This window comes from Anomaloglossus baeobatrachus, chromosome 3 (genome assembly GCF_048569485.1).
Source record: "Anomaloglossus baeobatrachus isolate aAnoBae1 chromosome 3, aAnoBae1.hap1, whole genome shotgun sequence".
Taxonomy (NCBI): domain Eukaryota; kingdom Metazoa; phylum Chordata; class Amphibia; order Anura; family Aromobatidae; genus Anomaloglossus; species Anomaloglossus baeobatrachus.
This window is the reverse complement of record NC_134355.1, coordinates 520,851,366-520,875,202: the sequence shown is the minus strand read 5'-3', so window position 1 is coordinate 520,875,202 and position 23,837 is coordinate 520,851,366. Positions and strand designations below refer to the sequence as shown.

The 23,837-nt window shown below is 44.3% G+C and overlaps 1 protein-coding gene across 3 annotated transcripts in view; it reads left to right on the top strand.

Annotated features, from left to right (window-relative positions):
* MED12L (mediator complex subunit 12L) overlaps nucleotides 1–23,837 on the top strand; it is a 1,012,447-nt gene that overhangs the window by 157,159 nt on the left and 831,451 nt on the right. For all 3 annotated transcript variants that reach the window (XM_075340741.1, XM_075340740.1, XM_075340739.1), the window contains exons 10-12: nucleotides 4,253–4,352; nucleotides 9,282–9,418; nucleotides 20,354–20,485. In XM_075340741.1, coding sequence (XP_075196856.1) covers nucleotides 4,253–4,352; nucleotides 9,282–9,418; nucleotides 20,354–20,485 — 369 coding nt within the window. The remainder of the gene's footprint in view (nucleotides 1–4,252; nucleotides 4,353–9,281; nucleotides 9,419–20,353; nucleotides 20,486–23,837) is intronic.

Below are 23,837 nucleotides of genomic sequence, written 5' to 3'. Positions count from 1 at the left end.
TCTCTAATCAATCTCGTTTCACAGTGCATGAATGACAGAGGTTGCCATGTAATACAATCAGAGGGGAATGCAGATGTGGAGATTGTTAAGGCAGCAGTGTCAATGTCATCCAACAAAAACGCCAGAAACACTTCTGAAAATAATTCACTGCAATTGTTCTCGTGGTTGTAGTACACTTCAGTGCGCTTGCAAAAGACATGGACTTACCTGTTCACGGGTATGCGGACCATGTCAAGAAGGGCATTGTGACAATCTGAGTGAGGAAGCAGTGTCTGATGATGAAAATAGTGACTATTGACCTGACACGGTTATTCAGTGATGAAGTAGGTCTTAAAATGCACTGTGTATTAATTCTATAATTTCTAGAAATGTACATGTATATCATGACGGCATGACCTCGCCTGTCCATGTAGTTAGTATAAAACTTTGTATAGAAATTGTTATATGTAAATATATAGTATAAAAAATGCAAACTCTTCTGTAACCTACAGCTACAGCTTTGAAATAGGGAAATATTCGTTATTTTTAGTGCGATGGCTGTCATCGTCTTATGACGTCATAGTTAGGACCTTTGTGGTGATCAATTTTTGGAAAACTTTTAATATGTTGTTCCCCACATATAATAGTAATAAAATAAAATCATAAAACTCTTTCTTGGAATTTGTTCCGGGTCAAACCGTATTTTGACTGGACGAGTGGTAAGGCTGAGTCAGATGATATCATGGTGCATATAGTAGGATTACACAGTGTAGCTAATTTCTCTATGCTGACCTGATGTAGAAAATGTTTATTACTGTGTCTGTATATGACATTATTAGTAATTTTATACTGATGTTTGAAGGATTAGGTTGATCTAAAAAACTAATACTAAACTCATATATAAAGGGTTTTCTGGTTTGAACTGACCCTATTTTATGGTAGTTAATATCTCCCTACTGCAGCTATTCCTGACCACACCATCCTATACATAGGCAGGGTGGTTTGAGTTTAGGGGGCATAAGTTGCCGACAGACATCTCTGGCAGCAGTTTATCTTTCTTGAGGGCAAAGGATCGGGCATCTTGAAAGTCCTAATCCCTTTTTCCCCTTTACAAGTACTGAATGAATGTCAGAAGAGCATCTCATAGACATCAGATGGTCAGCAAGTTTGGCATATCCATCTCTTCTGTCTATGGTTTTCCTTAGGGCTCTTTCATAAGTCTGTGCAAAACACACACGTTTTGCATGGTCCATGATGTAGGTGCGTATGTGTGTGCGTGTTCCGTGTGTGTGTTCAGTGTCTGATGTTAGTGTGCAATCCATGTGACAACCTTCATAACACACGGACAGCAGGAACCTCTATACTGTCCCTTTCACCGCCGCTGCTGTCTCCAGCGCTGCTGCTGCTTCCAGGTCTGCGGTGCAGTGAATACTGTATGTATGAGCATAAATGAGCGAGCCCCTAAGCAAATGACAGCAGGGATGAAGACAGCAGCGCTAGAGACAGGTGAGTAAAGAAAATGATATTATTTCAAAGACACGGATCACATCCGTATGCTGGTCGTGTGGTATGAATGCTGCCGTAAAAAAACAAACATGCGTGTACTCCACATGGATGCATGTCCATGTGAAAACACAGAAATGTGCGCAGATCCATTGATTTTAATGGGTCTATATGTGTCCGTTTCTCCGGTACCTGTGAAAACGGATGTCACACGTCCCAAAAACACGGATGTGTGAAGGAGGCCTTAAGCGGGCTTTATACGCTACGATTTCGCTACAGCGATCTCGTTGGGGTCACGGATTTTGTGACGCACACCCGGCCGCTGTAGCGATGTCGTTGCGTGTGACTCCTAGGAGCGATTTTGGATCGTTGAAAAAACGTCCAAAATTGCTCCCCGTTGACATGGGGGTCCACTCCCAATTATCGCTGCTGTCGCAGGGGCGAAGTTGATCCTCGTCCCTGCGGCAGCACACATCGCTCCGTGTGACGCCGCAGGAACGAGGATCATTTCCTTACCTGCCTCCGGCCACAATGCGGAACGAAGGAGATGGGCGGGATGTTACGTCCCGCTCATCTCCGCCCCTCCGCTTACATTGGGCGGCCGCTTAGTGACGTCACTGTGACGCCAAACGGACCACCCCCTTAGAAAGGAGGCGGTTCGCCGGTCACAGCGACGTCGAAGGACAAGTAAGTGTGGCGGGGGTGCGCGATTTTGTGCGCGACAAGCAGCGATATGCCCGTCGCGCACAAACGATGGGGGCGGGTGTCATGCTAGCGATATCGGGCCGGATATCGCAGCATGTAAAGCCACCCTTAGTCATATAAGCCAGGGTTGACTAAACCAGATAATTTCTCTTAGGGTATGGCTCCACTAGCGTATAGCTTCCGATGCAAAAGCATCGGAAGCGATATGCTATTGACCCTCTGCTGCGAGTGTGAGCTGAGGAGAAGAGGGAGCACTTGCTCCCCATCTCCTCCGCAGCCTGTCCCTTCGTATATCGCACTGCACTCAGATTACATGCAAGTGCACTGCGATGTTTCACACACTTCCACAGAGTTGTATGGGGGTGAGTGAGCCGAGACTAGCAGCCAAATGCAGCATGCTGCGATTATTTCCGCATGCCGCTATGGTATGAGAAATGAATCGCAGATGGACCCTGCCCCATAGTTTTGCACTAGAGTGAGAGTAATCTGATGTTTTATCGGATTGCACTCGCTCGTGCAAAACGCAAGTGGAACCGAATCCTTACATTTACCTCATTAGTGCGAATCTTGAGATATCATTCTCCCATGCAGGCCATTTTAGCTGTTCCTGCTGTTCAATAGCATGTGTTAAGCCCCGCAGGTGTTGTGTCGGTGCATACCTTCAGGGACTCCACGTAGCTGGTGCTGGTCACAGGTAGGGAATCTTCGGTTTTGATCGTGACGCCACTCTCAGTATTGCGGTCAGTGGGGACCGCCACTGCAGGTTAGGGGTGCCTGGGGCTGATGATATGTGCAGTCAGATGTAGTAGCCTCCTGAGAGTGAGGCAAGCCCCAGGGCCCGATGTAGATGCGTAGTACTACAAGTCGCAGAATGACCACACAGGCAGAGTGTCTTTCAGGGTTTTTACTCACATTTGATGGCAGGGTGAGTAACCCGGGCGTAGCTGGGATGAACCAGGTGGGAACCAGGTATCCTTCAGGCTGACTTTATGAGGGTGACTACTGACTCGCCTTCCTTAGCCCTTGGTGCTTTGGGGTAACCCCGACTTTGAGTCCCTATGGGGGTCACCCAGGGAAGATGCTCCAAGCCTCTCTCCCCTTCTTGTTTTGCCGTGTGCTTGTTCCCTGGACCAGGCCACTCCAGCCTCTTGCCTCCTATGACCTATGGGCCCTAACTTGTGGTTACGTGGCTGCGGCTTTTGTAGTGTTGTGGTGTGGGCTTTAAGAGCCCCACACCGGCAGGTTTAGCAGAAGAAAGTTGAATCTATCCCCGCTTCGGGATCTGCCGCCCGGTTGGGCCTGGTGCTCTCTAGCAGTCTCCTTACTTCCCACTCCGTTGCACTCTCTAGCTGAAGCTGGCTTTCAGGTAGCACTCCTAGTTGACCGTTCTCCCCCGTCTGTAGCCACTGCGCGGGCGCTGTTAGACAGCAACAGCCCCACAGGTCTGCTCCTCACTGAGCCCTATGGAGTTCTGCTCTAACTGACTCACTGCCCCTCCTCTCCTGTTCTTGCCTACGCCACCTAGCAACCAGACTCTCTTACCACACCCCTTGAGAGGAGATGGAGGCTCTACCCCCTCCACTATTCCAGTGAAGGTGAAGGCTTGCCCCCTCCTGGGATCCCCAGGGGTCCTCTCATGGGTACATGTGTGAGACCTGATCACTATGCGCCTGTGTTCCACACCCCAGTCAGCCTTCTGGATTACCTGTATTGTACTGTCCCCAGCATGGGTGCAGTACTCAGTGGTGCCTGACCAGGTCAGGGGCGCCACACATGCATTCACTTCGTTATTTTTTTTTAAACCATTTTGATTGGCTTTTGTAGTAATTGAAGTAATCTTCGAGAGCCATATTAAATAACAAGGAGATGGTCAGATAGTCATGGAGCCAGTGCTTTTGGGCGATAAAAGCTCTAGATTCATAAATGAATTATCATTCCATTGTAAATCAGAAATATTTTTATATAAAGTCTTGAGAAAAAACAATATTTGTGCTGTACATTTTTTCACAATCTTTTTTTTTTTAACTTTGGATATATTCAATCAAAAGAATTTTATAATTTTCAGGTTCGAGCTAAAATTCATGAAGTTGAACAACAGATTAAACAAAGAGGCCAGGCTGTGGAAGTCCGGTGGTCTTTTGATAAGTGCCAAGAATCTGCCGCAGGTAAAGTGGACATAAAAGCCATTCTAAATCCCATCTTTCATTTCTCTGCAAATTTGTAAAGTTGCAAAATGTTAGTAATAAGTTATTTGTTAGGAAGGGCCAGAGACTTCTGATAGTGGTTGATGATTGTACCTTTCTGGTTCAGTTCCTATGCTGCGGGAACCTTTGCGTAAGTGTAGTGCCCCATGGGGCAGGTGGTTAACCTACTCACCTACTCATTGCCAGGCCTTTTTGGGTCAGGTCAGGTGTTGTCACGGGGTGGCCTTGCCCAGTTCCTTTGCCCCGAGGTGTGCAGTAAATGGTGGGGAAGGCGGGGTTATTGGGGAAAGTTTGTCGTGACGCCACCTGTGGCCTGTGACCAGGGAGTAGCCGCCGCTGCAGAATTCCTCACCGGGGCAGGTGTTATGGCAGCTGGGATGGTGTCGCTCTCCACTGGCGGAGCAGGCCCCGGGTGGATGATGGTGGGATTACGGTCCCTTGGAAGCGCCGGAGTGCGGGACGATGGCGTCGCTAATCATAGTCTGAGTCGGCAACTGCAGTTACAGAGTCTTGTACTCCCTGAATTAAAGTTGCACCCAGGTGCTGGTCTCTGACGTCGTGGGCTCTGGTCAATCCCAGGCTGGAAAAGGGGTCACCACCGGTGTTTGAAGAGAAAGAGAAGGAGAATGTCCCTTATCTAGGATGTTCCCCTCCACCATTAGGTACCCTGGCCGAGCTCCCACTCCAGGCCCCGGGCCAAGTAAAGTCAAAGAATTCCAGAAGTGTCTTGTCAGAACTATGGTCGGAGCTCTCTGATGAGAGTGTGTTGCGCCTATATCTACCCCAAGTGGACCCCGCCCCCCAGGTTGCTGGCTTCAGTGACCGGGGAAGTCCCATGTATCGTGATGGCCACCTCCATGCCTACCCTGAGCCATCTCACCCTGTGAGAAGGCTCCTGAGATATATGTAGTGCGTGAATTTGAAACACCAGTGATTAACCCCCCCTTACCTGAGATGGATACCGCACCTTGATTTAGGTGCAGTACCCTGTGGTGACCAGAGCCTCAGGGGCGCCACATAAGTACTAATATTTACTGTATGGAAAATTAAGCATTGTGAATAACTGAGTGTGTGTGCCGAGCCCTGCCGAGCCCCACATAAAGCGCGATTAGGGTAACACCCTCCATTAGTCAACCACTATATTAACTTTTAATTCTTTCTGTTAATTGCAGAATTTTATATGGAGTTTTCGCATAAAAAGACATTTATGGCATCAGTTATACAGTAGCGTGAAGAGCATTAGCTTGCTTTCAGTAAAGTTAGTGGTTTAGAACCATCTTCAAAGGAAATTCTGCAAAATAGCACCTAAGTTTTCTGTGCAACCATCCTAGTCTATTACTGTATTATAGGAAGTGTGCAAAAGGTAAAGAAAATCATAAAACCGCTATAAAAAGGTTACAAATATATTGTAGAATAGTTGTAACAGCAACATCCTTATCCTGCTACACAAACATCCCTGAAAAAATTTCTGAATATTATAAGTTATTTTATTAGTCCAGGCCAGTGGGTACCTTCAATGGCGGCAAATCCTGCAGCCGCTATAGGGTCTGTGAGTCGAGGTGGCCTGGCGCCTGGGCCAACACCGGCACTGGGTTACACTCGCCCATTTATCTGTATTGCACCCTTGAAAGAGGAGGCACTCCGCTGACACTCCCTTTTCTATCATTCTCCGGCTGTGTCTGCACTATGACGTCTCAGGGAAGTGGGCGCAATGACGTCACTACAGTGTGCTTGCTGTGCCAACATGAGCAGAGCTGCAGACCTCTCATCGCTGAGACCAGAGCAGCAGGGGAACGATGAGAGGTGAGAATTTTTATTTTTTTTACTCAATGAGTACACTTCTAGCTATAATGCTATACTGAGGACTAGGCAGAGCGCATTATTATATATGGAGGACAATGGGGGGTACATTATTCTTTATGGCGGACTATGGGGTGCATTATTTGGCTGACTATGGGGTGTGTATTATTCTATATGGACAACTATGGAGTGTGTGTGATATTATAAGGGTATGGGCTGTGCATTATATTAAAAGGACTATGGGCTGTGCATTATATTATATGGAGGACTATGGAGTGTGCATTATACTATATGGAGGACTGTGGTGTGTGCATTATTCTATGGAAGACTATTGGTGGTCTATTTTACTATAAGGAGGACTATGGGGTGAATTATATGGACAACTATGGGGGTGCATTATACTATATGGAGGACTATGGGGAATGCATTGTATTATATGGAGGACTATTCATGGTTCATTATGGAGGCCTATGAGGGGTGCATTATACTATATGGAAAACTATGGAACTGCCTTATATTATATTAATGGCTATGGGAGGTGCATTATTGTATATAGTGGGCTATGGGGGGACCATTATAGTATATGGAGGACTATGTGGGGGCCATTATAATTTTTGTAGGGCTATGTGGAGGCCATTATACTATTTGAAGGGTTATGAGGGAGCCTTTATATTTTATGCAGGGCTATTTGGGAAACCTTATATTGTATGCAAGCAATTATACAGTGTGAAAGTTTGTGTAGTTGCCATTATACTGTTTGGAGGGCTAGTGGTGACCATTATACAATTTGAAGAGGTGTGGGGGCAATTATAAAGTGAGAAGAGGTATGGGAGCCATTATACTGTATGTAAGCCCATTATACTGCTTGGAGGGGCATTTGGGGTCACAGTTGAGGATCATATTGTAGTTGAGGGATATAGTAGGGTCATCATACTATGTGTGTGTGTGTGTGTGTGTGTGTGTGTGTGTGTGTGTGTGTGTGTGTGTGTGTGTGTGTGTGTGGATGGTATAGAGAAGGAATTCACTGTGATGGTATTGTGCAGTATTTGTGGAGCACTTTTGTTGGCATCACAGTTTATAAGTGCAATTAAAGGGGAATCTAGGGGTTTTAGTAGGCGAAAAATTGCTTTGTAATGGCTGCAAAGTTGTAAAATATGCTCTTCTGTGACCCGGTCAAAAATAAATTTATTATTTTTTCGCGGGGGGCCCGATTAGAACTTTTGCCCCATGATTTTTATATATGCCCCTGGTCCAGGGCATAGCAAAGCAACACAGGAAAAATCAAGAAAAAGGCAAAATACATTTTTATGATAGATGAAAACCATTGGCCAGTCTGGGTAAGATATGTACTTCCTACAATATTTTCCCACCTGTGGGCTCACATTAAGCATATGCCCACGACACATATTTATAAAGTAGTAGTAGATCATATTTTTGCGTCTATCAGGAGATGGAAATAAAAATTCAACTTTCCCCCAAAAAACCTGTCATCTGTCTGGGACATAAATGTTTTCCTTAGAAAAACCTGTTCAATTTCTTTTGCATACAAACACTATAGAACAATATTTTGCATATATAATATACGGTACATTAATCCCTCTCTTGCTACAAAAGTAAATTGTAAGCGTATTTGCACACATTTGATCAAAGTATGTGAACCCACCTGCCAAGGACAAAAATCTCATTTAGATGGAACCCTATAATAAAAACTCATCTGCCATTGCCTGGTCCTCAAATAATTTTAGGAAGCATAGGATCCAGTTATACATTGCTCTAATTAAGGACATTCTTGAAAAAATGGGTAGATAGAGTGCAATGCCTTGGAAGTTGCCACTCCCTCCTTTGCCCAGTGCAAAATATGGCCAGCACTTTTTTTAGTTTTAAATACATATGATTTAATTTGAGGCCTAGGCACGAACAGAGGTTAGTCATTAGTAGTGATGAGCGAACACCAAAATGCTCGGTAATCGAGTTGAGCAGGTCGGACGCTTGGACGGGCTTGATTCAAGGATCGATCAAAATTGAAGTCAATGGGAAACTAAAGCATTTTTGCTAAAGAAAGGTTCTCCCTCTTTCCCCCTTTTTCCTCCAACTTTCTTCCTCTCTCCATCTCTTCCTTCCCCTTTTGCCACTCTCTCTCCCCTCACCCTTTACCCTGCCTCTCTCACCCTCCCTCCTACCCTCCCCCTTTCTCCACTACCCCCTCTCTCTTTCCTTCCCTCCCCAACCCTCTCTACTCCCCTCCCCCTTCCCTCTCTCCTCCCATACCCCTCTTTCTCCTCCCCTCTCTTCCCCTTACTCTCTCTATCCCCTCCCCTCTTTCTCTCTCTTCCTGCCGTATTGAGCATCCTGATACTCAATTGAGAATCGAATCTTGCCAATGGCGCGCTCGCTCATCACTACTCATTGGTATGCGGTACAATCTAACACAGGTTGACTTGTTGGCAGATGAGCTCACATACATTGATCAAATGTGTACAAGATCATCACTAGGGATGATCGAATACCGCAAATATTTGGCAACGCCCATATTCACCGAATAGGTCGCCGCTATTCGACTATTTGCGAATATTCGATGTACAATGTAAGTCTATGGGAAACTCGAATAGTGGCCAAATAGCCACTATTCGGGTTTCCCATAGACTTAAATTGTGCATCGAATATTCGCATAGCGGCGACCTATTCGTTGGATATTCGCGAAGCTGAATATTACCGAATATTTGTGATATTCGATCATCCCTAATCATCACATTTTAATGTGTGTAGCGATAGTGGAATTCATATATACAATGTTTGCAAAGTGCTGTTGAAATGAACACCGTGGTCGAACAGAAATTGGGGCAGTGCTGGACACCATGCTGGACCCTGGAGGGAAAGTGAAGCTCAGATTTTTTATATAATGAACTGTGTCTGCAGAAAGAAGTTCTCTGAAAGTGAAATACTCCATTAAAGGGGTTGTGCCATTATTTTACACGCTGTCACATTCCCTGCACTCAGAAAGTATCCTATTGATGATAACCTTAAAACTCGGCACAACCCCTTAAAGGCTTGGAACTCTGGTAAACTGACTTATTCTTCGTTCTTTTTCAGGTGTCACTATTAGCAGAGTTTTGCACACTTTGGAGGTTTTGGATCGCCATTGTTTTGACAGATTGGATTCCAGTAACTCTTTGGATACCTTGTACTATAAGATCTTTTGCACAAATCAAAATAAGGACAGCCAGCAGGTAATGTAGCATCTTAAAATCCCAAATCTAAAAATAAATGGTCTGTGCCAAATCTTTATACACAAAACATGAAACTATAATAAACGGTGTAATTTTAATGTAGCGTTTAAAATGTAAGTTATCGTAGTAATACTAAGGCTGTGTTATTGTCTCATTTTCCATTATATGTAAAAATAGGATACCATGTTGTGCTGTTTGTTCAATTAATATATGACAGACATCATGATGAAAACCATGCAGACCTCATTAGCATCGGGGGTCGGTCCAGTACCTTTGGTGTTTGTCGTGTGACTGATCTGGCCATTCTACAGTTTAGTTGTTCTGCTCCTATAAAGAAACAGAGCAGCAGAACTGGATAGCGCAGTACTGAGCCAATTCTGAACTAAGCCCCCCATTACTGTGTTTCATCATATACACTAACTGCATAGATGGTTGTACAAGACAGAAGCGAACAGTAAAAAACAGAAGTCCTGGCATCAGATTCAAACTGCAGGAAAGCAATCTATTAAAAGTGACCCCCAATCAGGAGGGGACACAGAAGAGGTCCTTGTGCAAGAACAATATATGGGCTCTTTGTAGTCATCGACTCATTATAACGCACATTTCCGCCTCCTTTGGTGGTATAAAAGGGCCCCCTTACCTCTTGGGCCCCTGTGCGACTGCATAGTCTGTACTATTGATATGTTGCCCCTGCCCACGATATATAATACTCTTTTTAATTATTTCAACTTCTTTTACTGGCAGTCAGCACATATTGATTAACATCAAATAAATAAAATACAAATTGAATTTCTTAACGAAATTGGAGCAAAATTTGAATTTTACTAGATTCGCTCAACTTTTTTAAACCATTGATCAATGATATCATTTGATTTGAGATAATCATCCAACCCTTTATTTCAGGTGTTGACACAACATCTTTCATAGCTACCTTTTTGAGACATGTACAAAAAATAAATGTGGCACTTCCACACCAATCAAAGTAAATAACTAGTTTTATTGGTGGATACAATCTATGAAATAAACAGGAGCGTTTCAGTCTATAACTCATATCTTCATCAGACAGATTGACAGGAGTTAAATGGAACAGAATGCAGCGTCATACGAGTGAGGGAGATGATAGCTCAAGGGAAGTGTGGCCTGACTAACGTCAATGCTCATGAAAAATTACGGCAGTGATATATAGAGCATCGTTCTAATAAAGTTCTCTTAACAACGATCTATAGGAATCGATGGGTGTTGTGGGACAATACAGTCTGGTTTAGGCCGGGGCCACACGGGGCACTACTGCGATGTTCGCATGAGACTCGGCTCGCGCTGGCAGTACAGCAGGAGCTGAGTGTCATGCGAGTATCCCTGCGTCTGAGGTCCGACCCTGCGAGCGGACCTCAGCTGCGGGGGGCGGGCCGGCAATTGGGAAGGGCGGACCAGTGCTGCGGAGGGGCAGGCCGCCACGGAGGAGGGGAGGGATTTATCTCCCTCTTCCCTCCGTAGCTGGCTATTGCGATTCTTGCTCTGCACGCGCGGTACACCGGTGTACTGCGAGTGCAGTGCGATTTTTCTCTCGCCCCATTCACTTGAATGGGTGCAAGAGAAAAGAGCCTCCCGTTACAATCGCAGCATGCTGCGATTGCTTTCTCGGTCCGATTAGGGCTGAGAAAATAATCGCTCATGTGTGCTGACACACAGGCTAATATTGGTCCGAGGGAAATGCAATGTTTTATCGCACTCCACTCGCACCGATTTTCTCGCCGATTGGCTTAGGCCTTATGTTGAAACTTACAGGATTTCTTTTGAAGTAATAAATTGGTGAATGAGGTAGTATGGAGGGATCTTTATTCACCATTGGATTAGAACATTAAGTATTTTTTAAAATTAATAAATTGGTGAACGATGCAGTGTGGGGGAGTGTTTTTATTCAAATATTTTTTTTCTCCTGTGTCTGTGTTTTTTTTTCAACTCTAAACTTGCCGAGTTAGTAAGAGGGGTGTCTGATCGCCAATCCATCACTAACCATTGGGGTAGATGCCAGCTGTAATTAAATTCACACCTGAAGTCACCCAGAAAGTATTACCCCAATTGACATCGCACCAGGCAATCAGGAAGAGCTCGGCAAAGTGCCAGAATTGGCGGATCTGAAGGATGTGCCACTTCTGGGGCGGCTGTTGGCTGATACTGTTAGGTTAGGAGGGGCCGAATAACCATGAACCTTCCCAGCTTACTAATACCAGCTCTCATCTGCCTGCTTTACTTTGGCTGCTTATAAAAAATAGGGATGAGCCCAAACCATTTTTTTTTAGTTATTTATCCTCTCTATTTTGAATAACCAGCCAAGATAAATCAGACAGTTAAGGGTTACAACCTGCAGTTGTCTGCTTTGCCTGCACTGGTTATCAAAAATAGATGGGAACCCACATTATTTTCATTATTTTATGTTTATTTATGTTTTATTCCCTATCCACATTTTTGGCCTCCGGGGTCACGTTTGGGTCCCAAACCGTTTATTTATTTATTTTTTTTAAACTCCAGCTGATCTCAGCGAATCCACACATCCAGGGGCCCGCTTATTATTAATAGTATATACATTGGCATTAGAGATGTGTTAACCTGAACTGTAATGTTCAGGGTTCATACCGAACACAGACTTTTAAAAAAAATCAGTGTTCGAAGTAGGAGTTCTGTTGATGTATGTATGCTGACCATTCGGGTGAGCATCGAGGTGTTCGGGTACACAAAATGCTTGACCCAATGCAAGGTTCTTGCAGTCTCTGAATAGCTCTCACTGGGGGTAAAAACAACTCCCTCTATTTATCGCGGGCGGAGAGCTCAACTGTACAATCAATGACTTCCATTTGGGTTCAGGACAAGTCCGGGTCCTAAATTGAACTTTATATAAAATGCGGCTGATCCCGGTGAACCCAAACTTCCACAGGTTTGCTAATCTCTAATTGGCATACAACATTGACTTCCATATTTTTCTGCAATCTGTGACAGAATTTCAATGCATTTTCTTACTAATTTCCTAACCCCATTTGTGTGTAAACATCAGGATGCTGTTTTTTACCTTAAAAAAAAACAAAAAAACCCCCAAAAAACTCAGGAAAATCCGCATAGACGATGTGTGAGTTGTTTTAATCCAACCTAAAGTGTTCATATTTAGAAGTGTGTTTGATTTCTAGTAGTATGCATGGCTCCCAACTTTCAACCGGAATGCCCAATTGGAGTGCTATTCACTAATCTTGTCCCGGCTCCTCCTCTTGGTGCAGTGCATAAAGTAACTCTCATTGTAGTGCATATATTAATTTTTCCTCTGCTTTCTCAGGAGTAGAACTCATGCACTCCTTGTCTATAGGCAGCAGCTCTACCATTGAGCCACTGCCTATAATTAGAGGTATAAAAGGATTTGGTAATCTTGACCTATATCGCAGGCAAGAAACCCAGAAACAGATTATTCAGCTATATATAATAATATATACAGTATATCACAGGGTATTGCACAGGTAAGATTACACAGGGGCTCCTAGACTGACCCTCAGACTACAGACCCGACTACTCGTGTGTGTGTGTGTGTATATATATATATATATATATATATATATATATATATATATATATAATATATTTAAACAGATGAATGGATCTAGCAAATACAAGGAGAATCCAGGTGGGAGTAAAAGATAGTGTCTAACTAGTATCCATCTGAGTTTTGGGTTGGGACCGCGAAGAAGGCGGTTGCTACCGCCAAAACGCGTAGTCCGCTACTGCGTGTATTTTGCACTTACTGTCATGAGCTCTGTAATATTTTTCACTATTCCCTGGATGTTCTTCCAGTCTGGAACTGTGCAACAAAGAAAAAACAGACGTATTATTTGACATGAGCTCTGACAGGTGAGTTGGTCTATAAAGTGTTTTTGAAAAAAAATATATATATGTATATACATACATAATCTCTCAAATATTTTAGCAGGAGCCTTAGCTGTTGAGCCAAAGATTTTTGTGATGTTACAGGGAGAATTTTCAGTACAGGAACCTGTAGTGCAGACTCCACAAGCAGCGTGCACTTGACATAGAGATCCAATTGTACAGAGCAATGCATCTCTATGTGCTGTATTCCAGAGGGAGAATAAGAGATTTTTTTCTTCTAATAAAATTACAAAACATTATTAAAAAAATTTAGATTTAAGTAATTGTTAATGCGCTCCTTAAAAAAGCGTAAACATCACAAATCAGCAAATGTAGACATATTTGGTATCCTTGTCATCGTAACGACCCTTACAATAGAGCGATCAGATTATTTCTGGGGATTGGTAAAGGGAGTAAAAACAATGATTTTTCTCTATTAAACCCATAAAAAATGGAGCAAGGCTGGAATTGGGCAGATTAAACTTTGCGAAGAACGTATGAATCAAGCCACATACAAGGTTATACTGGAAAAACAGTTGCTTCCTTTTGCTCAGGCAATGTTCCCCAACTCTGAGGACTGGTTTTTCTAGCAGGACAATGCGCCATGCCACACAGCTAGGTCGATCAATGTGTGGATGAAGGACCACCACATCAAAACCCTGTCATGGCCAGCCCAATCTCCATGCCTGAACCCCATTGACAATCTCTGGAATGTAATCAAGAGGAAGATGGATAGTCACAAACCATCAAACAAAGAACTGCTTACATTTTTGCACTATGAGTGGCATAAGGTCACCCAAAATCAGTGTGAAAGACTGGTGGAAAGCATGCCAAGACGTATGAAAGCTGTGATTAAAAATCATGGTTATTTCACAAAATATTGATTTCTAAACTCTTCCTGAGTTAAAACATTATTAGTATTATTGTTGTTTCTAAATGATTATGAACTTGTTTTCTTTTTATTATTTGAGGTCGGAAACCAATGCATTGTTTTTTGTTATATTGACCATTTCTCATTTTCAGAAAATAAATAAAAAATGTATTGCTTGGAAATTTGGACACATGTCAGTAGTTTATAGAATAAAAGAACAATTTACATTTCACTCAAAAATATACCCATAAAGAGAAAAATCAGAAAAATGGACAATTTTGCAGTGGTCTCTTAATTTTTGCCAGAGCTGTATATTCCATTGGACCTATCCTTTAAATAACAGTGAATTTCACAAACTTTACTTGCCTATAATTCAGAAAGTATTTATCCAATCTCATATCTAAAGTTATGTATAGAATCAGCATGATAGCTCCAGTATAGCCCTGGCTTTAGTTTTTATAGGAAAATCCTGGTGGCTTGTCCTCAAGAGGTTAGTGAAATGTTTCTTCCTGAAGTTTATGTCATTGAAGTGAATAGTCTTAAAACGATTGTCTGAGATTTTTCTTTTTCTTTTACTATGTGCCTATAAACTAACAGGAAGGTAGTTGCTCACAAAGGGAACTAACATCTACTTTTTAATTCCGATGCCAGTACAGAGCGGTCATTGGCTGCAAGCGATTTAGCTGTACCATGTCAACCAAGCACCTCTTCTTCTTCTCAGACGACGGGGCGCGACAGCCACTTTCCCACATTTGGCCAGCAGGGAGTCGGCTGTCAATCAGATCAGCATGACTTCGGTAGTCACGCCTCACCAACAGAGCAAAACAGAAAATAAGATGCCATCTGTCAACGTGACATCAGTGGACGTTGCTCTTTTTATACACAAAGAGTAGTAATTTTGTCAAATAAAGGAAAAACCAGTGAATAACTGTCTTTCACACTCTTTCAGGAAAAATAAGAGACATTTTTATTTCATATATCCCCTTTAAGAGACAAATCCCACATGTAAGACTTCGTCAATATTTGGTTTCATCTTTTCGTTTTTGTTTAAAAAGCCGCTTTGAAAAAAACAATGAATCAATATCAGGGCGCCCATTGCTTTGCATCGTCATATTACCTGTAACTACACTACATGTCATAACCACAATAAAAACATTCTGTAGGCGGCAAACAGTAGGATTTAAGTTTAAAAGGGACTGTCCATTTAAAAGATTGAAGCTAGGGATGAGTAATGTACCTGAGTGCTATAAACGATGCAGTCCTCACTTTCTCTTCCTCGCGGGGTACTCATGTCAGTAACATCTGAGTCATTACAGCAACGGAATTTCTTCTATTGCAGAAGAGAGAAATGTCACACAGGGAATTTCCACCAACCGGCCACTTTGTCATTTACAGAGAGAATAAACAGATTCCAAATTTACAGAATGTAAACTGATTACCCAATATATTTCACTAATTCAATGTTTTGAAAATAATAATAATATTTACACATTAAGCCATGACCTAAATCCATTCTTCTTCCCAAGATGTTCTCATTAACACTAGAAGTCCCAGAAATTTCGAGCTCCCCCCTGAAGCCCCGAAAGAGGGTCCAATGACATACAATAAACTGAAGAGAACTAACTAGAAACTAAATGGCTAACCTCAATGGAAAACCACAACCTCCTGTGGTGCGACAGTAATGGCCTTAATTACAGAACAAAAGACGGGGATTATAGGAAGTTATCTAAAATCCTTCAGGTCATTCGACCCGTTTTTGGGTTCCAAAGGTAGAAATGTTAAATGACCCCTCTCTGGGACTTCTACTGTTAAAAGCTGAAATGAGTATTGGAGTTTATGGATCATGTGCAACCTATGGGGCAGTATTCCCAGTTCAAAAAATAATTCAAGTGATGTAAAGTGGTTTAGGCAAAACAAGTAATTAACACAATGTTTGTTACGGGAGGTTGTCCACTGATTTGAGACAGATAGACCCATAGAAGGGTTAAGAATAAATATAAATACACCGCAACATCACTACTAATGTGTTACCTTTTTCTCATACTGGCTTCATCTCTCAGGAGACCACTACAGTCAATCAGGGGATTAATATATCTATGTATCAATTACTAGATTACTATAATTAAAAGGCTTTTCCACACATTCCACAAACTCTTCACAATTGCTGTATTCCCCCTTCTTAAAAATCAACAGCCTGTACTCTCCTCTGGTGCTTGCGTGATGTCACATGAGCCCTACAGCCTATCAGCAGCCGCTGTTGGTCCGCATCACTTTATGCCAACACAGACAATGGAGAATATGGATAAATTAAGTTCTCTTCGCACTTGTGATATGATTTTCTCATGCAAGATAATGTGATCACAATAAATGGACATGTGACTCAAACTCTGATCAGAGTTTGAGCCATATGGAATTATGATAATCAATCTGATTCACTCTGATGATCCCTAATGGTATTTTCCAGCTCTTTAATACTAATGACCAATTTATCATCAATATCAGATTGGTAGAGTGTAGCTCTCGGAATCCCCACAATCAGCTGATTGAAGGTGTCATGGAGCCCTAAGGGTGCCACAGCTCTGTAAATTGTGTATTAGCCATATACTCCAGACACAATCAGGCCTCTGACTTGTCCTTTTCATACCTGTCTTTTTCTGCCATTCACAAAACCGTTGAGGCTCTATTCGGGTTCCCATCAAAGTAAAGTTTTTTGGTGATTCAGTTGAAGCCCTAACCTAGTGCTAGATGGTAGAGATCTGTATAAGTGTGAACCTAGCCTTAGGCGGGCTTTGCACGTTGCGACATCGCAAGCCGATGCTGCGATGTCGAACGCGATAGTCCCCACCCCCGTCGCAGCAGCGATATCTTGTGATATCTAGTGCCCTGCAATGTCGCTCTGGCCGGTGAACGTGCTCCTTCCTAAGGGGGCGGGTTGTGCGGCGTCACAGCGACGTCACACGGCAGGCGGCCAATAGAAGCGGAGGGGCGGAGATGAGCGGGACGTAAACATCCTGCACACCTCCTTCCTTCCTCATTGCAGCCGGGACGCAGGTAAGGTGATGTGCCTCGCTCCTGTGACTTCACACACAGCGATGTGTGCTGCCGCAGGAACGAGGAACAACATCGTACCTGTCGGTGCTGTAAAATTATAGAAATGTCGGACCCTACACCGATCATATGATAACGATGCTTTTGTGCTCGTTAATCGTATGTAAAAGGATTCACATACTATAATGTCGAGAGCGACGCCGGATGTGCGTCACTTTCGATTTGACCCCACCGACATCGCACCTGCGATGTCGCAACGCGCAAAGCCCGCCTTACTGACAATTACTTTGCATCTATGCTTATGTAGCATGACGTGTGGTGGTAGTCATGGGGGAGGTACCGATCTCTTATGCCCCGGCACACCACATCAAAGATGTGGTCTTGGCTGGGTGTGTGTTCTTGTGTCATAAGGGCAGTACCCCCATGCTGCCCGTATGTTGCCAATGAGTATCACCGGCCAAGACCACTTGTTAACCGGTTTGCTAAAGGAGATGAAAAGTTCTTTAAAATCTCTTTTACTTCACTGTATCTTTATTGTAACTCTACACATGACATAGCGGGCATGTCTTCTTGTACATTTCATTATCAACACAAAGCTTATTCACCAACAATCTCTTCAGCCCCTCCATCTTAGTTGTTCCTGTCCTCACTACTCCTGTTCGTTTCACTACCACCCAGCTCAACATCACAGTACAGTTCGTGAGACTAATTTTTTCTTTGCTGCACCTCCGTGTCTTGTTCTCCTCTTAACCCTGATGTACTGTTCGGGTCAATATGACCCGAAATGATTTTTGAGACCCTGCAGATTTTTTTTAATGAGGATTTGAAACTAGTGGTTCCTTGACTTCTCCTCATTTGTGGAGCTCTACATTTTTTTTTTTGCTTTTCTTTTTTTTTTTTGTTTACTTTTTGCTACACACTGATTGTTACACTTGTACTGTTCGGGTCAATATGACCCGATAGCATTTTATACTGTTCTACACGTCTCTGATTATTTCTGACTGCAAAAGTTATGTTTTTTTATGTGTACTTCATCTCAAAATGGTGTATACAGGAAAAACCCCTGATGAAAGACCTGAAAAAAATCAGGGTATGCGTGTTGTTCTAGATTTGACTCATGGACTAAAAGGACAAAGTGTCACATGTGACAACTTTTTTACATCCTATCAACTAGGCCAGATGTTGAAGAAAAAACATCTTACCATGCTGGGTACTATGAGAAAAAACAAACCTGAACTACCGCAAGGTATCCTTAGCAAGAGAGAGGTGTACAGTTCTACTTTTTATTTTTCTGAAAAAACAACTGTTGTTCATTATGTTCCAAAAAAAACAAACAGGTAATTCTAATGAGCACAATGCACCATGACAATGTCGTAAGTGATAGAGAAGACAGAAAGCCTGACATTATTTTGGATTATAATACCACAAAGGGAGCAGTTGATACTTTAGACCAAGCAATATCAACATATACATGCAAACGCAAAACCAATCGGTGGCCAATGATTTTATTTTATAACATACTGGACGTTTCTGCATACAATGCATTTGTCTTATGGAGAGAAATCGACCCTGATTGGAACCGAAATAAGCTGCATAAAAGAAGATTATTTCTTGAGGAATTGGGAAAATCCCTGGTGAGGCCATATATTGAGAGCAGAAAAGTGACCCCCAGAAGTGATGGAGCAACAGCCATTGTAAAAAGTGTCCAGCGTGCTCAAGAAAGAGACTCCACATCCACGGCCTCCACCAGCACAGCTACCAGCAAACAAAGGAAGAGATGTAGCTTCTCTCCATCTTCCTGTGACAATAAGACTAATCTGACATGTGCTGGATGTTCAAAATATCTGTGCAAAGGACAAGTGTCTTATTATTGTGTTCAGTGTAAAAACGCATGAACATGTTCAGTTTATTCTTTTTTCTTTCTAAAAAGGTTGAAGTTTTTATGATTTTTCATTTGTTGATTTATAAAATTTGTTTTCAAAAAGTTAAATTTCATGTTTTAGTAATAGTAATGTATAGCTTCTTTATTATTTGTGTGCAGAATGTCAACAATCGAAGATAATTGCAAAAAGACTGTGTAACCTTTTTATGAAAAAAAATAAATAATTAAGTTTGAATTTAAATTTTTTATTTGTTTATGATCAACCATGTTCACATACAGTATTTCAATGAAAAAAGTATTGAAATAAAACAATTAGAGTAGCTAAAAATCAAGAATTAATAGGTCGGGTCATATTGACCCGGGAACAGTACAAGTATATAGCAAATGCGAACAGAACAGCAGGGTTAAAAGAGATGGGTTGTCAAATCGGCCGGACTCTAGATTCATGCTTACTAACGCCTATGGGATTTCTGCTTTGGGTACTCCCCTTTGTCTCGCGTTCTATTCCATCTGGGCCCCTTGCCTTCAAGAGTTGGAAACTGCCAAAGGCCTTGCTGCCGAGTGTCCCATCTCACTCGGTCACTCATTCTCTCAGTTACTACGCTGATGCGACTCTGTTGGATCATTCCATGTTCTGATCACCACTTTCTCATGCTATATCCGGCTCCAGTCTCCTCTAGCTGCAGGGACACCCATGTCATGCAGGCTTGTCGGCTAACCAGACTTTAGGTCTGTTCCAGTCACATGCTGGGCCCTGTCTGATGTTTCATAGGAAACTTTCACTTTTCCTGCATCCTAGCCACCCCCACTACGGGCTAGTCCCAATACTTAACTATGTCGGGCCCTACTGTTGGCATAACACATGCAACATTGTACATAGCACAGTTCACATGACACAATACTTCCAAATGATGCAAGACATAATTCACATTTCATGATATGACAATAACATGACTAGTGTCGTTAGGGGGGAATGCGACAACAAGTCCATCTCCTTACACCTCCACTGTACAAGTGACTTCTGGATAAAAGTAAACCTTTGTACTCGTAGTAGTCCCCTCATCCTGTTTAGATCGGAAGCTCTTATGGGCAGGATCCTTTATCTTGATTTTGTCTATTCTCTCCTTTGCATTCACTTTTTGTCTTTTTTATTGGTTTACTGATTGAAAATTTCTTTGGAATATGTAGGAGCTGTACATTTATACTATGGTATATTATTTATCTTTTAAAGGTGCCTCCTAGTGATGAAGCAGTGGTCACTTTACTTTGTGAGTGGGCTGTTAGCTGTAAACGGTCTGGAAAACACAGAGCCATTGTGGTGGCTAAACTTCTTGAAAAGAGGCAGCTGGAAATCGAGGCTGAGGTGAGTAGTTTGCTTGGACTTAGTCATCACATGTATACTTTATGGTGACGTACAGTCTGTCTCCTCTCCAAAGACCTGGAGCTTATGTAACATCCAGCTCCAAAGTTTGGTGGAAATTATAGTTTTGCAAAAGTAATACAAAACAGTAACGCAAAATACAGAAAATGTGTAGACACAAAATGCAATGAGAATTTTCCACTGTTTTAATCATAATTTGGTTTAGGGTTTGTGCATACAGAATTTTTAGGAGGTTTTGGAGACGACATCAAACGGAAATTAAACAGAGACTCTCCAAATCTTCCTCAAAAACTTGGAAGTACTGCTCAGTTTCTGATTCAAAAACTTGAGATAAAGACTGTGCAGATGGTCTTATAGTTTAGTAAAAACTTAGCGTGATGCGAATGCCTACCTATTGTAGTACAAAAGCAATGTGTCAGGGCCAGATGGACGGGCAGACCCAGGAGGTGGATCCACTGGGCCGAACTCCTAGATGGTAGTAAAGAGTCCGGTAGCTGGAGCACTATAAACAGCAGAACAGTCCGTGCACACGAGTATAGCGGAGAAGTCCCTGGGACCACGGAGTCACGGGTGGTAGTCCGGGTGACGCAGCTCTGGTTCGGAAGCCGAGATGATGTCAGGCGGGGTCCGGAACCTTTGGAGCGAGGTGATGAGTCACCGCAGGGATCCGGGATGGTGCGGACTGTCAGGATGGCAGATGGACAGCGTTCGGGGTTCGGGATACGGCAGGACTGGATGGCGAGGCAGGCACGGCTCTACGAGAGAGATAGGTAAGTACATGCACAGAAACACCAGGAGACCTGACTCCTAGCTTAGGAAACACGAAGATCAGGCCCCGCCCCCTTGGACAATAACCCCCTATATACCCTGTACCTGTTTAGCCTCATTTCCTGTTAATGGACGCTGGCCCTTTAAGAAAGGGTCAGTGACCGCGCGCGCGCCCTAATGCGCATGCGCGCCGCCCGGGTGCCAGAAGCCAGGGAAGGAGGCTGCGAGGAGGACGCAGGGGAGCCGGCCAGGGCCTGGGAAGCCGTCGGGCGCCGGGATCGGAGACCAGGGGACCTGGGACGGACGGGCACCGGAGGCTGGAGAGCGGGGAGCGTGGCAGGTGAGCCGGGGAGCGGGGGTGAGGACCCGGGGAGCGTGACAGTACCCCCCCCCCCACGCCCCCCTCCCCGCAACCGGGACATGAAGGCACGGATCAGAGGAGTGCCCACGTTCTCCCTGGGCTCCCAGGACCTATCCTCAGGACCATACCCTTCCCAGTCCACCAGGAAGAACTGTCGACCTCGTACGGTCTTCATGGCCACGATATCCCTTACCGCATAGATGTCGTCATCGGCAATAGGTGGAGGAGCCGGACTGGCAGCAGCGGAGAAGGGACCAAGGACAACCGGCTTGAGCAGGGAGACGTGGAATGAGTTGGGTATCCTCATCGTGGCCGGGAGCTGTAGCTTGTAGGAGACCTCATTGATCTTGTTGAGGACTTTAAACGGCCCGATGTAGCGAGGGCCCAGCTTGTATGATGGTATCTTCAGGCGGACGTACTGGGAAGCAAGCCAGACGAGATCTCCAGGAGAGAAACACGGAGGGTCCAGACGTTTCTTGTCAGCGTGTCTTTTCATCCGCAGGGAAGCACGTCCAAGGGACGCTTTGACAGAGTCCCAAATGGTTGCAAAGTCACGGGCTACTGTATCTGCAGCAGGGACATCCGAAGAAGGAGATACAGGCAATGGGATGGAAGGCTGAAGTCCGTAAACGACATGGAAGGGAGAGCTGGAGGAGGACTCACTGACGTGGTGGTTGTGGGAGAATTCAGCCCAAGGAAGAAGAGCGGACCAGTCGTCGTGATGGGCGTTAACATAGTGACGTAGGAAAGTGGTCAAGATTTGATTGACCCTCTCTACCTGGCCATTAGACTGAGGATGGTATGCAGATGAAAAGTCCAGAGTCACTCCCAGATGTTTACAGAGAGCCCTCCAGAAGCGGGAGGTGAACTGAGTTCCTCTGTCGGATACGATGTGTAATGGGAAGCCATGCAAGCGGAAGATGTGTTGTATAAAGGCGTCCGCGAGTTCCTGAGCAGAGGGCAGTCCAGCCATAGGGACGAAATGGGCCATTTTAGAGAACCGGTCCACCACGACCCATATGACTGTGTGTCCGGAGGACAATGGCAAGTCCGTAATAAAGTCCATTGCTATGTGTTGCCACGGAACTGACGGTATCGGCAGAGGCAGAAGACGGCCATATGGGAGGTGTTTGGGCGTCTTGTTCCTGGCACAAGAGGAACAGGCGGATACAAAAGCAGCGACGTCCGTGCGAAGGGATGGCCACCAGTAATGACGTACAATCGCACCCCATGTCTTTTTCTGACCAGCATGACCGGCTGTTTTCGAGGCATGACCCCAGTGTAACACTTTTTCCCTGTCTACCTCGGAGACATAGGTCTTCCCAGGCGGTATCTGGGCCAGGGTGACAGGGGCCACCGGAATGATTTTGCTAGGACAGATGATGGGTTGGGTAGTCTCTTCCTCCTGCTCCATGGGCATGAAAGACCTGGACAAGGCATCAGCACGTACATTCTTGTCCGCGGGTCGGAAGTGGAGCTGGAAATCAAACCTGGCAAAGAATAGGGACCACCTGGCTTGCCGTGGGTTCAGTCGCTGAGCGGACCGCAGGTATTCCAAGTTCTTGTGGTCCGTGTAAATAATCACGGGGTACACTGCCCCTTCCAGGAGGTAGCGCCATTCCTCCAAAGCCAGTTTGACTGCCAAGAGCTCTCGGTCACCGATGGTGTAGTTGCGTTCAGGCGCTGAGAAGCCCTTGGAGAAGAATCCGCAAGTCACCATCTTCCCGGAGGAGGACTTTTGCATGAGCACTGCTCCGGCTCCTGAGGAGGAGGCATCCACCTCCAAGGTGAACTGGCGGTTTAACTCCGGACGGTGAAGTACAGGAGAGGAGGCAAATGCCCGCTTCAGAGAGCCAAACGCGGCGTCAGCCGCAGGTGACCAGTCCTTAGGATTAGCCTCCTTCTTAGTCAGGGCGGAGAGAGGAGCAGTCAAGGCAGAGAAGTGAGGGATGAACTGGCGGTAGTAGTTGGCGAATCCCAGGAAGCGTTGGATTGCCTTCAGTCCAGAAGGAGGAGGCCAGTTGAGAATGGCGGAGACCTTCTTGGGATCCATCTGCAGTCCGGTATCAGAGATGATGTACCCCAGGAAGGGGAGAGAAGACTGCTCAAAGACACACTTCTCATACTTTGCGTACAGACGATTCTCTCTCAGTCTTTGTAGAACCAGCTGTACGTTTTCTCTGTGGGTTTGGAGGTCCGGAGAGA